The sequence below is a fragment of the Paroedura picta genome, chromosome 9 (assembly GCF_049243985.1).
Source record: "Paroedura picta isolate Pp20150507F chromosome 9, Ppicta_v3.0, whole genome shotgun sequence".
NCBI classification, from domain to species: Eukaryota; Metazoa; Chordata; class Lepidosauria; order Squamata; family Gekkonidae; genus Paroedura; species Paroedura picta.
Window position 1 is genome coordinate 25,795,746 of NC_135377.1, and position 18,767 is coordinate 25,814,512.

Below are 18,767 nucleotides of genomic sequence, written 5' to 3' on the forward strand. Positions count from 1 at the left end.
GGAAGTAATTTGGAGCAATGGACGAAAGACCAAGACGAACATCGGACAGCGTTTCTGTAGCCTGGAAACTGACTGCACCTCGTAGGCTGTGGGAGCTGAATATTTAAAGGAAATTTGTGACCTGCGGGTACAGGGGGCTGATCATACCTTGTCCAGGGGTTGGACAAAGAGTTTGATGGCCAGTTACGATCGCAGCCAGGTCCCAACAAAGCAACAGGTTGCTGAGACAAAGAAAGTAAGTGCTGGAAATAAGAACAAATATTTCATATCTAGATAGAATAGCTGATGGCCCAATTCTGGCAAATCCTGAATGACTGCATGTGCGCGGGGATAGTGATAAGGGAAAGGACAAAGATCAAATCTTGAGTTAGAAAGATTGTGGCCAGTTCCCTTTACAAGACAATATCCTTGGCTGGGTGGAGGGGTGTTATGGGTGGGGTCCCTTTGTCTCTCTATTCCTGCCAGGTGTGCTGACAAACTCCTCTTTTGTTTGCAGGCAAGTGTGCTGGGAAATCCTAGCTCCAAGTACTGCTTGAAAGCAAGAGGTGGATCTTAGTTGCTCTCCCATTATGCTTTGCAAGGCTTGACCTGGCTTCCTCTCTCTGGGAGGGTTGGCATGGCTGTGCCAGTCTGTGGTAGAGTGACGGCCCACATAACATTGTAACCATTTTCTGTATTTATTTTTATTAATTTAATTTATTTTTATACTTGTGCACTGCCCTTTCCTGATGGCTCAAGTCAGTTCATGTCAAAATACAATATTAACATACATTAAACATTTAAATCAAATGATATTTACATTTAGAATTTAAAACAATTTAAAAGCTGCTGCTTTATACACAAAAGAATCTTGAAGAAGAAATAAAAGACTCCTTTATAAAGAATGAGGGGAGGGTTGGATCTAGACTAAACTGGAAATTTACTCCTTCTAGTGGCAGAGTATAGATAAAGACCCTCCAATCCATGTCATTCCTCAAGGGCCCCTATCTGAGCAGCATTTTATGGAGATTGTTGGGCTGCAGTGCATTATGGGAGGCAGGAAAGTCCATTCTGCCATTGGAAAATTTTGTTTGGATCCAATCCAGGATTCATAGTGAGTGGATCATGTCTCCAATCAGAATAACTGTAACTTCTCACATAGTTAATTCCTTATGTATGGGGAGCATATTAGATCCGAACACCCTTGTCCTTCCAGCATGGTTCTTTGTTCAATGGGAACAGAGGGAAGGCATCCTTGCTTGTATTCATGCAATAATATATCTGGACCGGGACAAATTTCTACAAAAGATAGCAAATCAGCTCCCAAAACAGTTTTAGATCATTATCATGGCAGCATAGTACAAATATCAAAGTTAGCTACCAATAAAAGTATCCCATCAAATTATTTCTGATTGTACGCCAGGATTTACTTTTGATTTTGATTATCACATCATGCTGTATATAAAGATGACAAATCATGCTGGTTTACAGACTGGGCTTGAAACCTTGGCTGCTTGAAAGTGCAACATATGACAGATGTTAATGCAGGATGGGCAAATGATATCATGGGGGCATTTTAGGATTCCCATGCTGCTATTATAAAACCTTTGTGTTTATATAGTTGCAGTATGGCCTGATTTGTTGAGGCTGTAAAGAGATGAGACTCCCAAATCTCAAGTCATCTTCAAAAACTCAGTTACAGGTACGTGTAGTCCATTGTGGATTAGGGCCATGCAAGGATGGGGGATATTAACCCTTCAAATTTAGGTTTTCCTACCTAAAATAACATACCATACTGTTATTAGTATTTTCAAGGAGAACCTTTTCACCACTGTCTATGTGTTGGTCCTGATACATATCAGTGTTATGCCCTGTTTAGACTAATGAAGTTCTCTGATGGTTGTCATGACTGTTTTGGCCCCACATGAACTATTTCGCCCAAACCATTGATCAGATGAACTACTGGAAAACAGACTTTCCTGGGTTGTCAAACTCTCCTCCTCCTCTTTATGCATGTCATGACAAATTTGATAAAGAAGTCGGTTTAATAAGCAGGCACTAATGTTCCTATGCATTGTAAGTAATTCGTTCAAAAAATAGGTATATAGTTGTTAATTTTTGTCCGGTGCCGCTGGGAGATGCATTCGGCAATCCAGACAATATTTCTGCTTTCTTGCTCTTTCAGCTTCACATAGGCATAAAAGACTCCAAAATGAAACTGGTTGTTGAATGCCAGTACATTCATTCTGACCTATTGAACAAATCACAAGAAGAAATGTCATTTAAAACAGGCTAACCCAGTTAATCGTATATTATGTCCTCAAAGGGTATTTAGTCATCAGTAAATGAAACAGACTTTTCTCACTAGCAACCGTCCAGATTTTGTGGAGACCCTTGTAACAGACAGTAGAAATATTAATGAAGAGGGTAGGAATTCTTAAAAAATTATGAAGATTTCACCAATGGATTTCTCTGATGGAAGCTTCAGTAACTTGCTATATAGGGAATCTGGCCAAATCAGAAATGGTTGGGTCTCTATGCTCATGCTTATAGATGAGATTGATCAGCATAAAAAATTAAGCTAGCATATCTAGAAGAAAGCAAGAGGGCATATTGTTGCTTAATAATTTCCTTCTAAGACACCAGTGTGAATAGTGCTGCCTCCTGAAAGTCCATCTCTATTGTTTCTCACACCTGATTCTGAGAAAACCCATCCCAGGCTGCATCCACATGTTGTTGGCTATTCTGTTATTGTTGTGCTATAGCAAACATTCATGATTGGATTTCTTTTTGTTCAGACAAGGCAGTCCAGGAGGTGGATACTTGTGCATTTGTAGCCATAGTGATGATTGATTTTCAGAAGGGAAAAAGAATATCTTACCTCCTGTTCAAAAAAAGCATCTTCTAAGGTTTTTTCTCCAGTTCCACCTCCAACCCCTTCAAAGCAAGCCCTGTATTCCTGAAAATACAACCAGCAATGTTTGGTGTTTACCTTATATAACATTTCTTTTTAGACACTTTTAAATAGGTCTCTGCATAATAAGAATAGAGTATTTGCGCTAGATCAGACCAAAGGGCCATCTATTCCAGCATCTTGTTTGCTGCAGTCACTAGAAATATGCTTCAGGAAATGCTACAAGCAAAATGCAGTCACATTCCCCCCTGTGGTTTTCCTTCCTTGCACAATCTGTCGTGGCTATTAAACACTGATAGACCTGTCCTTCCTTACTTGATCTGATCTCCCCTTCAGTACAACTTTGGGATGCTCAGCTAATAAATTCAACAGGTGCTTTTTCTCCTCTTCATGCAAAGGGAACCCCGCGAGAGTAATGTCATCATAAGCTGACACAGACTTGTACATTTTCCAAGGTTATTCATGGCTATTGACAAGCCAATAGATGGACAAGACACAGAGGGATCCATGACAATGTTTTCTGTGGCAGGGGCTCATGGGAACTGTAGTCCATGAACATCTGGAGGACCACAGGTTGACTACACCTGTATTAGACCATGATTCTTATTAAGACTGTGCATAGAGAAAAGGTAAGGTTTAACCTTTTTCAGTCTCTCACTGTTTTGTATATTGAAAACCTGTTATAGGCCTTTAAAGAAAAAAGACAAGAAAAAGACCCATCTTTTGTATGTTCAAATGGCTAATTATTTAAAAGTTACAAGGTTACCTGTGGGAATCCCTTTATTTCATATGGGGATGTTATGTGTGTGTGGAGGGGTATTGTTTTTGTTTTTTTTTAAGAATAAGCAGAGAATTACAGGGAAATGTAACTTTCTGTTTTGTAGCTTTCTTCCGAGGCAGCATAAATTCAGTTTTATGGGATGCCACAGTTCCAGGGCCTCTCAAATGTTACTTGTTTAACTTCCATAACTCAACCTGACCCAAACAGATGTATCCAAAGAGTGACTGAGTTTGAGCATTGCACTGTATGTGGACCCTCTGCCTGCCTTTAGAGAACCAATGAAGAGTCACTGCAGAAGGAAGAAGCACACAATCATAAAAGGACATTCCTACTTGGCATGGGGGCTGATGCTCAAAAGGAGTACCCAGCTTGGCATGTCTCCTCAACAAAAACGAATCCATAGCGAGAGGCTTTCAGTCAATGGACCCCATAGGGGTTCCAGGCCCTGGCAGCTGGGCTGCCCATGAGTGTTAGACTATATCTAACAGTGCGGCCCACACAAAACCAGACAATGGCGCCTCCTCTACCACTGCAGTGAGGCACACAGAGAATCAAAACTATGTTTGCTTTTACTCTGTTTAAAACAGGCTGAACAAACACCTAATGTTCTTTTCCTTGGCAGAATGTCGTAGACAAAATATGCTTTTTTTGTTAGGAGCTAGTTTGTATTTACGTACACCATAGTATTCTGCCACGCCCTTGACTTGCTCGTAATCCTCTGCATTGGCAAGCGAAAGCAAGCCTTCTGGATACAGCTTCCCACATGTCGGATACAGCTTCTGCCTGTCTTCTTTGCTTAGTTCGGTGCCAAACGAATTAATGGTGATGATGAAGGCGCGCCTGTCCGCTTCAAACTGAACTCATAAAACAAACAACAGGTCCCATCATTAAAAATCATGCCTATGAGTATTCTCTTAAGCACAACCCAGAATGCCACTGAAATTCTAGGAAGCAATTCACATTTATCATCATCATCATCATCATCATCATCATCATCATCATCATCATTATTATTACCCACCATTCCCATTGGCACATGGCGGGTTACATTTCTGCTGTATTGTTGAAGTGAGCAGTTTGTAAAGTATAAACATAATACTCAGGAATCATGCATAAGTTATCCAAGCACATTTTCAGCCCCAAATGGGAAACCATTTACTTCCAGAACATACCAGTGATAACCCAAACAAGAGTAACATTGGTGCAGTGGTGAGTGACCAGTCCTGATACTGAGCAAATCCTTCAACGTTCTCATGTGTGTTTCTTTGGCTCTGAGTCACACAACTAATATCCAATTACAGGGCTAAAGAATCCCATGAGAATACATAATCCAGGGCCAGGATTAAAGTGCAGTTAATTCTTCACAAGAATACGGGCCTTAGATCAAAACGGGTAGCCGTGTTAGCCTGTCTATAACAGTAGAGAAGAGCAAGAGTCTAGTGATACCTTAAAGACTAGCAAAAAATGTATTAGTCTTCAAAGTGTCACTGGATTCTTGCTCTTTTCTACTGCTATGGACTTTGACAGACTTTATAAAGCAGTTTCATTACATGGTTTCATGCATTAATCTGTCTTGCTCAGTACTGCCTGCTCTGACTAAGCTTTCAGGCACAGAAGAATTTTTCCCAGCATTTGCCACCAAAGGTTCTCTGTTTGAGAACTCCAGGGACTGATCCTGGGTTCTCCTTCTTGTGAAGCATCTGCTATGTCACTGAATCACAGTCCCTTCAAGATGGTTGTCGGACAGGTGAGCCCCAACCATAACATTATGCAAGTGTTCTTTCACAGAAATTAAACTGAAACTGACCAATGGCGTGAAGATCCATTGTTCATGATTGTATATAAATTGATTATAAATTGTATATAATTTAGCATGGTGGTGGCCACACTGAGCCACTGCATGCACACACAATTTATTCAGGAGGAGCGGCAATAGTGGTGGGCCCCCCCTGCCAAGCTGCTTGACCTGCCGCAACCCCTGTGAAAGGGTCATTCGACCCCCAAAGAGGTCCTGACCCCCAGTTTGAGAACCACTGATCCAGTGCCTTAAAAACTCTGCAGGATCATCATAGGTCAGTTGCAATGTTATGTCACGTTCCACCATCACGTTCAAGAAAACAGTAGAGGACTGCTGGCTGAGCCACTGAAAATCTCTGGTGATGCCTGCTGCAACTATTCCAGTCCTACAATGCTCAAGGCAGAGCAGGACACCGATACTTTTGTTAACTGTGTTTTAATTTCTTATTCCTCTGTTTTTCTTACCTCTAAAAGGGGGCACATTATATCCGCTGTAGTACCACCAAGTTTCTTGCAGAATGTATAGAATGCCTCAAGGTAAGACTAAAGAGTGTAACAGAACAAATGAAACATTGTGTTCAAATCATCTTTGAATTATTAAGCAAAAAATTTCAAAAGAAATACAAACAATGGAGTACTTCCAGTAACTGTTTTGTGTACTTTGCTGTTTGCTCACAGTAAAAACATTAATTGACACAAACTGAAAGACACTTAAACTCCATCTTCTTACTGAAAGATTATGATGCCAGAATTATTATTCTGTGCGGGTTCCCTCCCCCCTCTGGTAAACAGCCTAATCTTACAACTGGAATATGGATGGCAAACAGAGGTCCATTCCGCACGACTTTAATATAGCACTAGTCTTGCATTTTGTTTTCGCCACTAAAACTACGTTCCGCATGACGTCATGAGCAATCTGCAACACTCCTGCAACACTAGCACGAAAATCACTTCGTTGTAGCGATTTCTGGGGAATCCAGAAAAGTGGATTCACCCTCAGAAAATCGCTACACTCCTGACAACAACCTGCAACACTTGCAAAAAAGACCTGTGCGTTCTCAATGTAGCGGTTGCAACAAAGTCCCTCCCCCTGGCTCTCTCCTCCGAACTTCCGGCGAAGCGATCGCCATTTTTTCCCCTCGGGAGCATGATAACGACCGCCCATTGGCTGTTTGTTTGATTGACGGCCAGGGTCGGGACCAAGCACAGAAAAAATCGCTTCCTTTCTAGCAAATCCTGCGAGACCGGAAACCTGTGGGGAACGAATGAAACGCTACTGGATTCCACTACAAATGAAGGTATGCAGAACGCCGAGATTCCACTATTTAAAATAGTGTTATTGCTTTGTGAAACCAATTGGCAACATTGGTCCTTATGCAGAATGGGCCAGAGAGTTTACAGTGGTGTGGAAGATGTTACCAAGAGAAACCAATATAGTATAGTATAGGCCTTATGTGCCAGACATCAGGGTAGCAGTTATCCCCCGCCCCAAGGCTTGTTGCCAGGCATGGACTGGTGGGGATGGGGAGGATGTAAATGGGATTTTGCTGCCAGTATTTGAATTGTATTTCTATTTGTATTTTGTTGGGTTTTTATGATTGAGTGTAAACCGCCACAAGCCGACAGGGTCTGGGAGTGGCGGTGAATAAAATCTAATATAAATAAATAATATAAAATAAATCCACTCCAAAAAAGTACTCAAACCCCTTAAAGTGTTGATAGGCAGGAAGAACTGAAGTCTAATCTAGGGAAATGGAGGATGAAATAAGCAAATCCAGTCTGAAAGTTACAGAGGAATTGCTAACCTAGTTAGCATCTGAAAGGGGTGGGACATTCAAGATGTTAACACTGAGGCCGATTATGCATGGTGGTGGCCACACTGAGCCACTGCATGCACACACACAACTTTGGGGCAGACAGGTTCCCCCATGTTGTATAGCAGTGGCAGGGGAGTGGGGGCATCCCTGTACAAGGGTGGGGTAGCGTGGCAATACTATCCCACCATCATGTGGGTCAACAAATACCCCATTTGGCTCCGTGATGCCACAAAGCCTAATGGGGCATACTGTATCCTGACAGGGATGCTGTGGGTGGGGGAAGAGCCGGGCCTAAATGGGCCAGCTCTTCCCCATACACATGAGCCCAGCATTCCCTTCCTGCAGGGCATGTGAGGCCCTAATCCAGGTCAGGGATGGGAGGGGTACAGGCTGACAGCGACATTGTGTGTCTGTGGGGATTTGCCCTGCTGACCTGTGAGTGCTGGCCCAGCACAACTGTCCCGTGCATAATCAGCCTTAGTGAGGAATCTGAAGACTTTGTTAAGACCTGGACAAGTTACTATTGCCATTGGGATCCCGTTTGCCTTGCTGTTTAATTATGTCAACGCAGTAGACGCTCACAAAAATTTGTTCTAGAATAAATTATTTGGGGCTCTATGTTGCCACTAGAATCCCATTCTAGATGGTGGACTAGCATTTCTGCCTCCTTGGAGTTATAATTTTTTCAAAGGGTGCTTTTGACCATGACTGAAGAAGCACATGCAGCCATTTGCACAGTCATTTCCATGATCAGCTGGCAATACTTTTCAGTATATGACTGAGGTGTGCCCAGATGGTGTGCTTTTCTGCATGACCAGGCGCACAGGCTTGTACTCTGCAGTGCCAGCTCATGCCTGTGACTACTGCCCATTTGGGATACGATGGGTAAGTGTAAAGCATTTGCTCTTCCTCTTCCTTCCTCCTCTAAAGCTATCAAAGTTTTGTGCTGCCTCATGTTCTCACTGAATGCATCACTGCATTTCATGGATGCTGCTAAGAAGTCAAAATGTGAATCATTTGCTTCTTGGCATTTCCTGTGATGTTCAAAATCTGGCTTCGTAACAGCGGGTGCAATCCACACCCCACTCAGTGAAAAATTCGCCCTTTGCTCTAATGGTCAGGAATTGTACCTATTGCATGGTTTTAGTTTTCATAGCTGATTCCAAGTCACATTTACCTTGTACAGTTTGTTGCGCATGATTTCAATGTTTATTTCATCTAGGTCATTTTCAGACAGGCAGTCCTGGAAAAAAGCAGCTGAAAATAGACACGTGTAAAAGAAAGTATCAAAGAATAGAAATGCAGAAGGATCCTACATACTGATTCTCAAAATTCTCAATGGAGAAATTATGCCATAGAGTCCACCCCTGAAGGAGCCATTTCCTTCAGGAGAACTGATCTCTGTAGTATAGAGCAGCGATCCTCAACCACCGGTCCGCATAACAGTACCGGTCCATTGATCAGTCAGTACTGGGCCGTGGCTCTGTCTAAGAAGTTAGGTGCTTCAGCCCACCAACGTCGACCCAACTTTGCAGAAGTCCATGTCACAAAGCTCCCCTTCTCCATTCCAGCTCTGACTAGGACTCCCTCATCTCATGTCCAGGAGCGCCTTATTCCCGGGGCAGCCCACACAACTCCACAGCAACAAGATTCCTGCCCGCTGCCTTCAGTGACTACAGCAAAAAGAAATAGAGGCCAGCTTGCTCCCCCATCCTTCTCGTCCATTTGTCCAATCAGGGGAGCCGTAGTGGCTGCCAGCTAAGCCCGCCCCTCTGGCACCATCCAATGACCAGTCCTCTAGTAGACTACCCTCCCCCCAGGCCTCAGTAAAATTGTCAAGCATTGACTGGTCCCCGGTGATAAAAAGCTTGGGGACCACTGGTATGGAGGGTCAAACATAATTCTGGGAGAACTCAAGGCCACACCAAGGACAGAGGGACCCATTGAGTCCTAGAGTTAACACCTCATTTCCTATTGTCTGCTTTCATCTTTGTTTAACCCCAGCTTCCACAGGGAAATTGCAGAGGAAGACAAGTGCTGCCACAATAAGAACCAATGTGTCCTGCTAGTGTCCTTACACAACTGGGCAACTGCGAACAGGTTTACCTAAAGGCGTGTCTACCAAGATTGCGTTGAACAGCTCTGCAGGGTTTAGAGCAATGCCCACGGCTTCCAGCTGCTCAAAACGTCCCAAAGGATGGCACTTGAGAGCCAGTTCTTCTACAGGGTGCTGATGCAAAGTGCCAGTGATGAGCAGAATCACGTTGTCAATCATATAGCTATACCTAATGAAAGAATGCAGCCTTAGTCAAATGATTCCTTCTTAGAGAATGCCAAGAAACACAAAAATATCAATTTGATTTATAGACCGCCCCCCTCCCCCCAAAGTGAGCAGTAAAATAAAAAACAGGGCTTGCAAATGCTTTTAAACAAATACTACAGTAAGCAACGCCTAATACAACTCAGCTTCTACATAGAAGAATTAACTGAACTCAGAGGCAAGATTAAGAATTTATTTATTTAATGTATACCCCATCTTTCTCCCCAGTGGCAACCCTAAAGCTGTTACATTGTTGGCCTCTCTTCCATTCTATCCTTGCAACAGCAACCCTGTGAGGTAGACTAGGCTGAGAGCATGTGGCTAGCCCAAGGTCACCCAGCAGGCTTCTGTGGCAGATGGGGGGCTCCAGCCTAGGTCTCCCAGATCCTAGTCCAAGACTCTAAACACTATACCAGACTGGTTCTTCTTCAGAGTCAGGCAAATTTCTAATCAAAAACACGTTGATTCTCTAGTAGCGTTAGGAATAGATATTGTATGTGCTGCAATATTACACTGATGTTCATCATTATGGGAAATAGAAATGTGTGAATGAAAAAAAAAGTATTTGACACATCTTGAGAGTCACAAGTTCAGCTCTCCGATGTGTGCCCCAAAGTTTCAGAGACCAACATCTTGCTTTTCGTGTTTGATATGTAAAATATAAATTTGCCTCTCAAAGTTCAAAAGCCTGAACAGAGGCAACTACTGAGTTGTCTTCCCTCTCTTACATGAAAATAGCATGCCAAACTGGCAAGTGTGTACATGCAACCATGTAGTACACAAGGAATTTTACAGAAACACTTTATCAATGTATTTACTCATTTGAAAGATACTCTGCATTTCCTGGAGCAAGTTTATGGAACCCTGGGAATAGTTAATCACATTCAAGCACAGTATCAGACAAACATCTTTATATAAAGAAATCAATGCTAATCTGATTGTCAAAGAGCAAGAAACATTCCCTCAAGGAAAACTAGGAAGTTGACTATTGCAGTGGAATCAAAATACATTTGGAGGGCAATGAATTAGATTTGAGAAGCTTCTGTTCTGCTGAGGGTCTAATCAGAGGTGAGGCTGAGTGTTCCACAAATGTTGCACCCAGGATCTTTTAATTAACCAGCAGGAACTCAGGGCCCAATCCAGACCAGTTTTTACAAGAAACATTTCTGTGAGATTTATATATACTGCAGCAACAAAATGCATCAGACAGAGCTGAAGAAAAAAAATCAGAAAAGTTCTCTAAGTAGCACTGAATGCTTAAAAAAAACCCATAGCCTGCATATTTTTAATATGGTTATGTACTTCTCCAAGGAGCAAAGAGTACCAGGAGAAGTGCTCAGGTGGGTTGGCTTCTTTGGTAGGGTTGTCATTACCTCCCTGCTCCTCCACATGAAGCCTGCTGGATGACCTTGGGCCAGTCACATTTCTTTCAGAACTCTCTCAGCCCTACTTACCTCACAAGATGTCTGTTGCGAGGAAAGAAAAGTTGATTGAAAGCTGCTTTGAGACTCCTTCAAGTAGAGAAAAGCAGGGTATAAAAGCCAGCTTTTCACCTTCTTATATACGTTTTCTCAACCTAATTTGTCCTTATTAGATCTCTTGGTATGGACTGCTAGCAATTTACCCCATGTAGTCCACTTTGATTCTCAGTAAGAAAGGTGGACTAATACAGTAGATAAATATATACAGGTGAAATACAGCTTTATGGAAAAAAGACTTGATTCTCAGTAGAAGAAACATTTTTACCATTTAAGGGCATGAGAAAAGTAATTGGATTTCCCCCTTTATCCAATATTAAGTCTTTTTGATAGCCTTACATGGACTCACTTTACCAGGGTTTATTCAAGACTTAGGGAGTAACTAATTTTACGTACGTAATATAGCTTAGGAACGCGGAAAGCGGCTCAAATGCATGGTTTCTGAAGTATGTGAATTCTGCAAGTAGTTTAGCTTTTAGTTTGTCATCAATGATGGAAACTGTGAGGGGACCGGTTTCGTTAGCCAAGAAATTTCCATAGTCTGTGGTCTGTAAGTGTACTTTCAGGTCTGGAAGAGAAGCAAAAGAGTGTCTTTGCTGCAAAGAAACATGAGGTTAAAGTGGTGTCTTCATTTCCTCCCTTTTTTACACTCAAAGCAAAACTGAGTTCTGTTACCCTCAGGGCATGTTATATATATTTCCGTGGTGATTCCAACATGTTTTTTTTTTCCTTTTACGAATTGCTGGGGCTGCAGTTTTAAGTTGCAACCTGTACGTTTCTCCTCATCTGCTATAAAAACTGTGAGGGCTGATTTTCAGTAGGATAATGTTCTGAAGTATAAAAGTTTTAAAGTCCCTTTACCTTACATATTTCTTCTTGAACTCACAGCTCTACTGGCTTCCTTTTGTAAAAGAAAAAAGGGTTCTTAAAGGGCCCACAGAACTGCACATCGTTTCATGAGGCAGCCAGGTTGGCCTGCCGTAGAACATGTAGATGTGTCCAATATCTGATGAAGGGAGCTTTGGCTCTCAGAGGCTTACACCCTGACAACCTTGCTGGTCACTAAAGTACTGCTGGACTTGTATCTAACCGTAGAACTACACATAACATTCATAACCTTTGGATACATGAGTGACTGGGATCATTGATGTTTAATGAGAATATTCTTGCTTGACTTCCCAGAGACTTAAAGCACCCTTGAAAAAAACAAATCAAATCTGGCAGTGAAAGAGAAACCTATGCTGCCATTTGCTGGCAGAGATTACAGAGAAGGTTCAAAGGCATTCCATCACACATATACCAGCGACTAGCATTTTACCCTTTCCTTGATTAAAAAAAAATCACATCACCTGATTGTCTGGATCCTATGTAGCTTTTCTAGTAGTTTATATGGAGAATGTGTGATCGTGTATATTTCTGTTTAAAATCGGGGAATGGAATTTGGCAAAGAGGAGAAGGCTGACTGGAATATCTGATACTGGAGCTTCTCTTCATTCCAAACTCTCTTTAGAAGTCACACTACAAGGGCAGGCTCTGCACTGTGGGTCATTTGAATGCTTTGAAGCTCTTTTGCCTGCTGTCTGGTTATACAAGTTCTCACCAACGTGTACCTGTGCGGCTGCAGTTCTTCCTGCTCCAGGCTGCACCATGCCAGCATAAACTAAGGAAGTTTGAGGTTAAATAAGATGCAGAAGAATGACAAACAAAGCTCTGTTGGTAAAACACTGCATAGGTTTGCACTCTGTAAGTCATAGGCCAGTCACTAGATTCCTTTCCAGACTTCTCTGCAAGGTTCTTGACAATGTAAAATGGCACATGGAACTAGGTACCACCTCAAGCTCATTAGAGGAATGGCACGAAAAAAATGTTAGGAATGACTTGCTGAGCCCATGAACAAAAATGCTGGGGTGGTCATGGCCTCTCCTTGGGAATTTTTTCAGCACAGTTTTACATGGCAGTAATCTATGCTGGCTGCAATCTTAAGAAGCTGGTCACATGCTAGGAGTCTCTTGTATGCAGAACACGGGCTCATTGCTTCTGGATCACTATATCTGTAGGGCCTAACTCTATATACGAACAGAATGAGTTTGCCTGGGGGAGGAGTTTTGGTTGCTGCTTGTGAGTAGCAGGGGCCAATTCATATCAGTACCACTGAGCAGGAAAAGAAGGAATTCCTACTTTCTTGTGCTGGTTTTAGTGGCTGAAACAGGACAGTGAGAGCTAGCATGCACAAACCTAAGAAACCTGGAAAATGTGTGTTTTGTCCTATTCACATAAAATGGCAACTGTGCATCCCAGTGTGGTGTAGTGGTTCACATGGATGAACTGTAATCTGGAGAACCAGTTTGATTCCCAACTCCTCCACATGCAGCCAGTTGGGTGAGCTTGAGCCAGTCACAGTCCCCTTAGGGCTGTTCTCACAGAGCAGTTCTCTTAGAGGTCTTAGCCCCACCTACCTCAGAGTGTCTGTTGTGGGAGGAGGAGAGGAAAGGCATTTATAAACTGCTTAGAACTCCTTCAGGTAGGGAAAGTGGGGTATAAAAAACCCAGCTCTTCTCTCTTCTCTTCTCATACCAGGAGAATCATAAATAGCATGCTTTCCCATTAGCTGAGCTTAGGGAACCAAAATTGTGATGGCTGAAACTGAAATTCAGCAACATCCCCCTCTGTGTTTTAAAGACTTCTCTAGTTGGAAGACAAATCGAGACGTGGGCAGCATAACCGAAAGCAGTAGACAAGGAACAACCTTACAGGCAGGGAAATAAGTGTTAGACAAGACAAAAGAAGTGAAAGGGACAGCAAATAGGTAAAGGTACTGTCAAGCTACTGCTGCTCAGCTTGCAGTAGCCCCCTTCTGAGGGGTTTGGCTTGAGGCCAAGCAATCAGGGATGCACCTGTGACCTTATACAAGCTTCCTTTCCAGAACTAAAGGGTGCCTGTATAAGTGAAGACCTATTTCAGGCACAATCAAATGCAAGCTATTTATTGATTTTAAAATATTTAAATAATTTCTGTCTCAACATGGTTGAGGGATACCAAAAACCAGAGATTGGAGTTATCAGACTTTGGTTTCTGTCAGTAAAAGGTATGAGAGCTTTCCCAGTGCTATTTAGCCTTCTACTCATGCTTCCAGTCTACCCATGGATGGAGGCCTTAACGCGGCCAGGCTCAGTAGCAACCGCTGGACAACTTGTCACCAAGCATAGAGTTGCCAGCTCTGGGTTGGGAAATCCCTGGAGGCTTTGGGAATGGAGCCATGAGTAAGTGGGTTTGGGGTGGGGAAGGACCCCAGTGGAGTATAATGCTATGGAGTCCACCCTTCAAAACAGCCATTTTCTCCAAGAAAAGAGATTTCTGACATCTGGAGATAAACTGTAATCCCCAGGTCCCCCATGGGCCTGGCATCCCTACACAGTTTGCATGATTCACCCATGTCTGGTGGTGGCTACCAGACAACTAGATGCCATCCAGTTCTTCTGGGCTCAGCAGCAACCTCCATAGAAGCTATGCAACATGGCCATGCCCAGCGTGTTACTTGCTACTTGACTGGACTTTTCCCAAGGAAAGGCTGCTGGGGAAGAGGGAGGAAATCTAGAAGTAAATGTAGCATAGTGCAGTGTGGTTAGGCTATCATATTAGGATCTGGAAGGCTCAGATTAAAATCTCCATACTGCCATGGATATTTGTGAGATTACCTTGGGCCAGTCCCTCTCACTCAGCCTTACGTACCTTGAGAGGTTGTTGTGAGGAATTTTTTCTGGACCTGAAAAGAATGCAGTATCCACTGCAGAAAATCTGTATGTGAGCACTGAAAGAAGGTACATCTCTTCTACTAGTGGGGGCCCCAATATATCCTAAGCTATATTGTATACTGGCGGTGGGGGGGGGGCAAGCATTATTGTTTTATTGTCTTCTATAATCTGCTGGAGTTCCAAAATTCTGATGCAGATAGAAATAATTTGCTTTGCGATGTCTTTTATCTCTTTGGCTATAGATGTAAAATTAAGGAAGCTATTTTGAGTAGTGACTAAATATAATGGATGGCTTAATGACTGGAATCAAGCCTGCAGTGGTTTCCTAGATGTGTGATACTTACTCACTGGCATTAAACATTTCCACAAAGTCAGTCTGCTTGTTCCCCATAGAACTTGGGCAGAAAACAGCAAGAGACAGTCATGTTATTATGAAACATTCACCGATATCCACCATAAGCAGTGGGTACTGTAGATGGTGCTTTCTGTAGGAAATGTTTAGAATGCCTTGGTGGACCAGTGAAGATGAACATCTCTTAGGTACAATGCACAGGTTGTCAAAACACTTTTTCATGGCATCCTCCTACAAATTCCTAGTAACATCTGTAAACAGATGGGTCCCCAAACGTGAAGTTTGTTTCCATGCATCTCCCATGTAGCAAGGGGATTCTAGAACAGGAAGAAATCTGTTATTTTCTTGACTCATGTGGTCGCTTCTTACAGATACTACTAGAGTGACATGGCATTGAGCAATATGGCTCAGGCTCCCCTGCCACTTAATAGCATATGGATTAAGTTTAAGAGTTATGTTAGATGTTACATGTGCTTCTTCAGTCTATTGAAAAAACAGCTTTGGCATGTCCTTGATCCCAGCATAACATTCAACGCAGTTCAAAGCCCTGTTTCCTTTCTCTACTGTTTATTTATTCATTTAGAGATTTTTATACCGCTCCCCCTTGGGCTTTGCTGTCCTGGGGCAGTGTGCAACCAATGAATAAACAATAGGCAGGTAAAAATACACAATAAAACAGGTAAAATAAACTATTAACAATAAAACTCCAGTGAACAGATGTTAGCACCAATCTAGAGTGCTGCAGTGAATAAAATGACTTCCAGCAGCAAGTTGGAGGAAAAAAGAAAAGGGAGGCAAAGGGAGGGATGGTTAAGAGACGTCTATAGAATATGGGATAGATCAGGACATTCTGGCAAACCGGTAGGTGCTGTTGCGTTAACTGCTGACCGACAAACCTCTAAACAGCACCGTGACAGTGAAGCCTAGCCATGTCGCATGGAATCAGGCTTCCAGATTTCCCTTTGCTATTGCAAATGAAAAAAGTCGATGCGTGAAACACAATAGAGCCTACTTTTCATCTATTGATCAAATGTGTATAGTCCAGATCAAACCAACACCACCAAATTTTAGAAAGCCATGTTCCAATGCAACTCACCTTCCAGAGTCTCACATTGTGCTAAGTTGACATAGTCAGAATTCTTCAAGATTCCAGCTTTGAAGCCTCGGACCAGTCCTTCTAGGTATCCATGATCCACATTGAAGTAAAATTCTGAACCGCCTGGCATTGTGGAGAAGGCTGCTTGGATGTCTCTCTTGACTTGTAGAGTTCTGAGCCTGGGATACTTCTGAATAGAGAGGTCCTGTGAGCAATCACTAGGCTGGGTTGGGGCTTGATATTTCCTGTTTCATTGTTTCCAGTACACCATAACTGCACTTTGCAATGTGTTTACACAACACACACTTACTGAACATGCACAAATCAATTTTTTTTCCTGTAAGAAAGACTGGGTGCATCGCGCACAAGGACAGGGAAAGAGTTGGAGTAATGAGATATTACAAATTTATGAAGTGTGGCTTGGATTAGATTGGACAGCATCTGTTTAAAAGCGTAAAAAACCCCATAAATTACACCTTTATGTGTGAATCCTTCCCTTCCGTCCCTGCAGATCACAGTACATTGAAAATAATATAAAAATACAACTATTGCAAAATATGCAAAACAAAATATAAAATTGTTAAATAAAGAACAAGCTACACATCAGTTTAAAAAGCTAAAAAAAGGAAAAGAATGAGAATAAAGCAAATATTCTCAGGGACAGTTTAAAAAAACAACAAACACAAATCCCATTAGTAAAACAATTTTTATTTATTTACTTCATTTATGCCCCACTTTCCTCCAATGAGGATCCAAAGTGGATTATATTGTTCTCCTTTCCTCCATGTTATTCTCACAACAACCCTGTGGGGTAGGTTGGGTTAAGAGTGTGACTGGACCAAGATAACCTAGCAAGCTTCCATGGAAAGTGAGATTTGAACTTGGGTCTCTTAGAATCCAATATGTCTCTCACCAATAAGTCTGAAGGATGAGCAGCACTTAAAAATTGAAAATACTCTGAAAGAGGATCAAATTCTACACACTGTGAAAGACTAGAAAAACAGTTTACTCTTTCATTTTATTTCAGAACTAGCTTCAAAGCCCATTCCTAAGAACAGGCCTTGAAAGGGGCCCCTCCCCTGGCCCCCCGCCAGGCAGCTTAAGGTGGCTTTAGGCCGCAGCTTGCAGCCAGATCAAGTGGGGCAGGTGGGGGCTGGCCAGCTCATTAGCAGGCCTGGGACAGAGCTCCTTAGCAGGCAGTCAACAGGCCGGGAGGCCCTCATTAGCAGGCCCAGCCTAGCAGGCCAAGAGGCCTTCATTAACAAGCCTTCCATCATGACCTTTTGCCCAGGGCCCTCTCCCCTTACCTGCTGCTGGCTCCAGGCACTGAGGCACGTCTGAGAGCAAAGAGGTTAGAGTCCAGGGACGGAGGGCAGGAGCTGCAGGGGCAGGCAGCACCCCCTAGCATGCGGCAGGAAGTCAGTGGCGCCAGCGGGAAAATGGACCAGGGGCTCAGGTGGCAGTGGTGGCCCTCGGCAAAAGACTACCCTCCCCCCGGGCCTCAGTAAAATTGTCAAGCGTTGACTGGTCCCCAGTGATAAAAAGCTTGGTGACCACTGTTCTACAGTCTTCTCTAGCAAAGCAATATGTCTGCTTTTACTTTCATTTTCCTGAGATGAGGCTCAAAATCAACACATCTGAACATGGATCAATACATTTATGGCCCGTTCTTCGATTAAGTGTGTTTTTTTTCTCCCTGGAATTCTAAAGAAAAGTTCAAGGTCATTAGCTAAGGTGACCAGATTGTCCCACTTTTGGAGGGACATCTGGGGGTACCTGGCAAATTGTACTTATGTTGAAATTTAAAAATATATATTACAATACTATTTTTGCATTCTATGCATTCTATGAAACTTTTTGTTGCTCCATATAGACCAAATTTGTAATCAACCCCCCCCCCCCCCCAGTCAATGGTGTCCCGCTTTACCAATGTTAAAATCTGGTCACCTTATCATTAGCTGAACCAGCAGAACAAAGTTTGAGTCCAGTGGCACCTTTAGGACCAACTAAGTTTTAGTCAAGGTACATGCTTTTATGTGCAGGCATACTTCTTACGATACAAACTTCCCTTTTATATCTGAAGAAGTATGCATGCACATGAATAAAATTTTGTTGGTCTTACAGATGCCACTGGATTCAAACTTTGTTCTGCTAGTTCAGATCGACACGGCTACCCACCTGAATCTATTCTCTGCACTAGCTAGACATTACAGTTTGAAAAATGCAATCACATTCCATTCATAATTATAAATAATGTCTCTGAAAATGTCAAAGTAGCCCACACACTTTATCTAAATTAGTACTTAATTAGCAGACAACATTGTGGAACAAACATTTGTGTGGAGGAGGTGTGGGATCCTCATGAAAGACTTTTCTCCTGACCTATATGCATTCATTAGCATGTCTAGTACTCACACAGGATTCCTCCAAAAACAGGATTCCTCCTGCTTTTGCATTAAACATGGAAAAGAGGAGAGCTAC

The 18,767-nt window shown here is 42.6% G+C and overlaps 1 protein-coding gene across 1 annotated transcript; it reads right to left on the reverse strand.

Annotated features, from left to right (window-relative positions):
* Positions 1 to 658: 658 nt before the first annotated feature.
* On the reverse strand, positions 659 to 16,505 carry ATP6V0D2 (ATPase H+ transporting V0 subunit d2). Its single transcript, XM_077351991.1, has 8 exons — positions 16,287 to 16,505; positions 11,483 to 11,654; positions 9,395 to 9,573; positions 8,466 to 8,545; positions 5,937 to 6,014; positions 4,352 to 4,528; positions 2,861 to 2,938; positions 659 to 2,230 (listed from the first exon to the last, which is right to left on the reverse strand). Exons 1-8 carry the CDS (start codon positions 16,414 to 16,416, stop codon positions 2,069 to 2,071), a joined length of 1,056 nt encoding a protein of 351 aa, XP_077208106.1. The 5' UTR covers positions 16,417 to 16,505; the 3' UTR covers positions 659 to 2,068.
* Between the last annotated feature and the right edge of the window lie 2,262 nt (positions 16,506 to 18,767).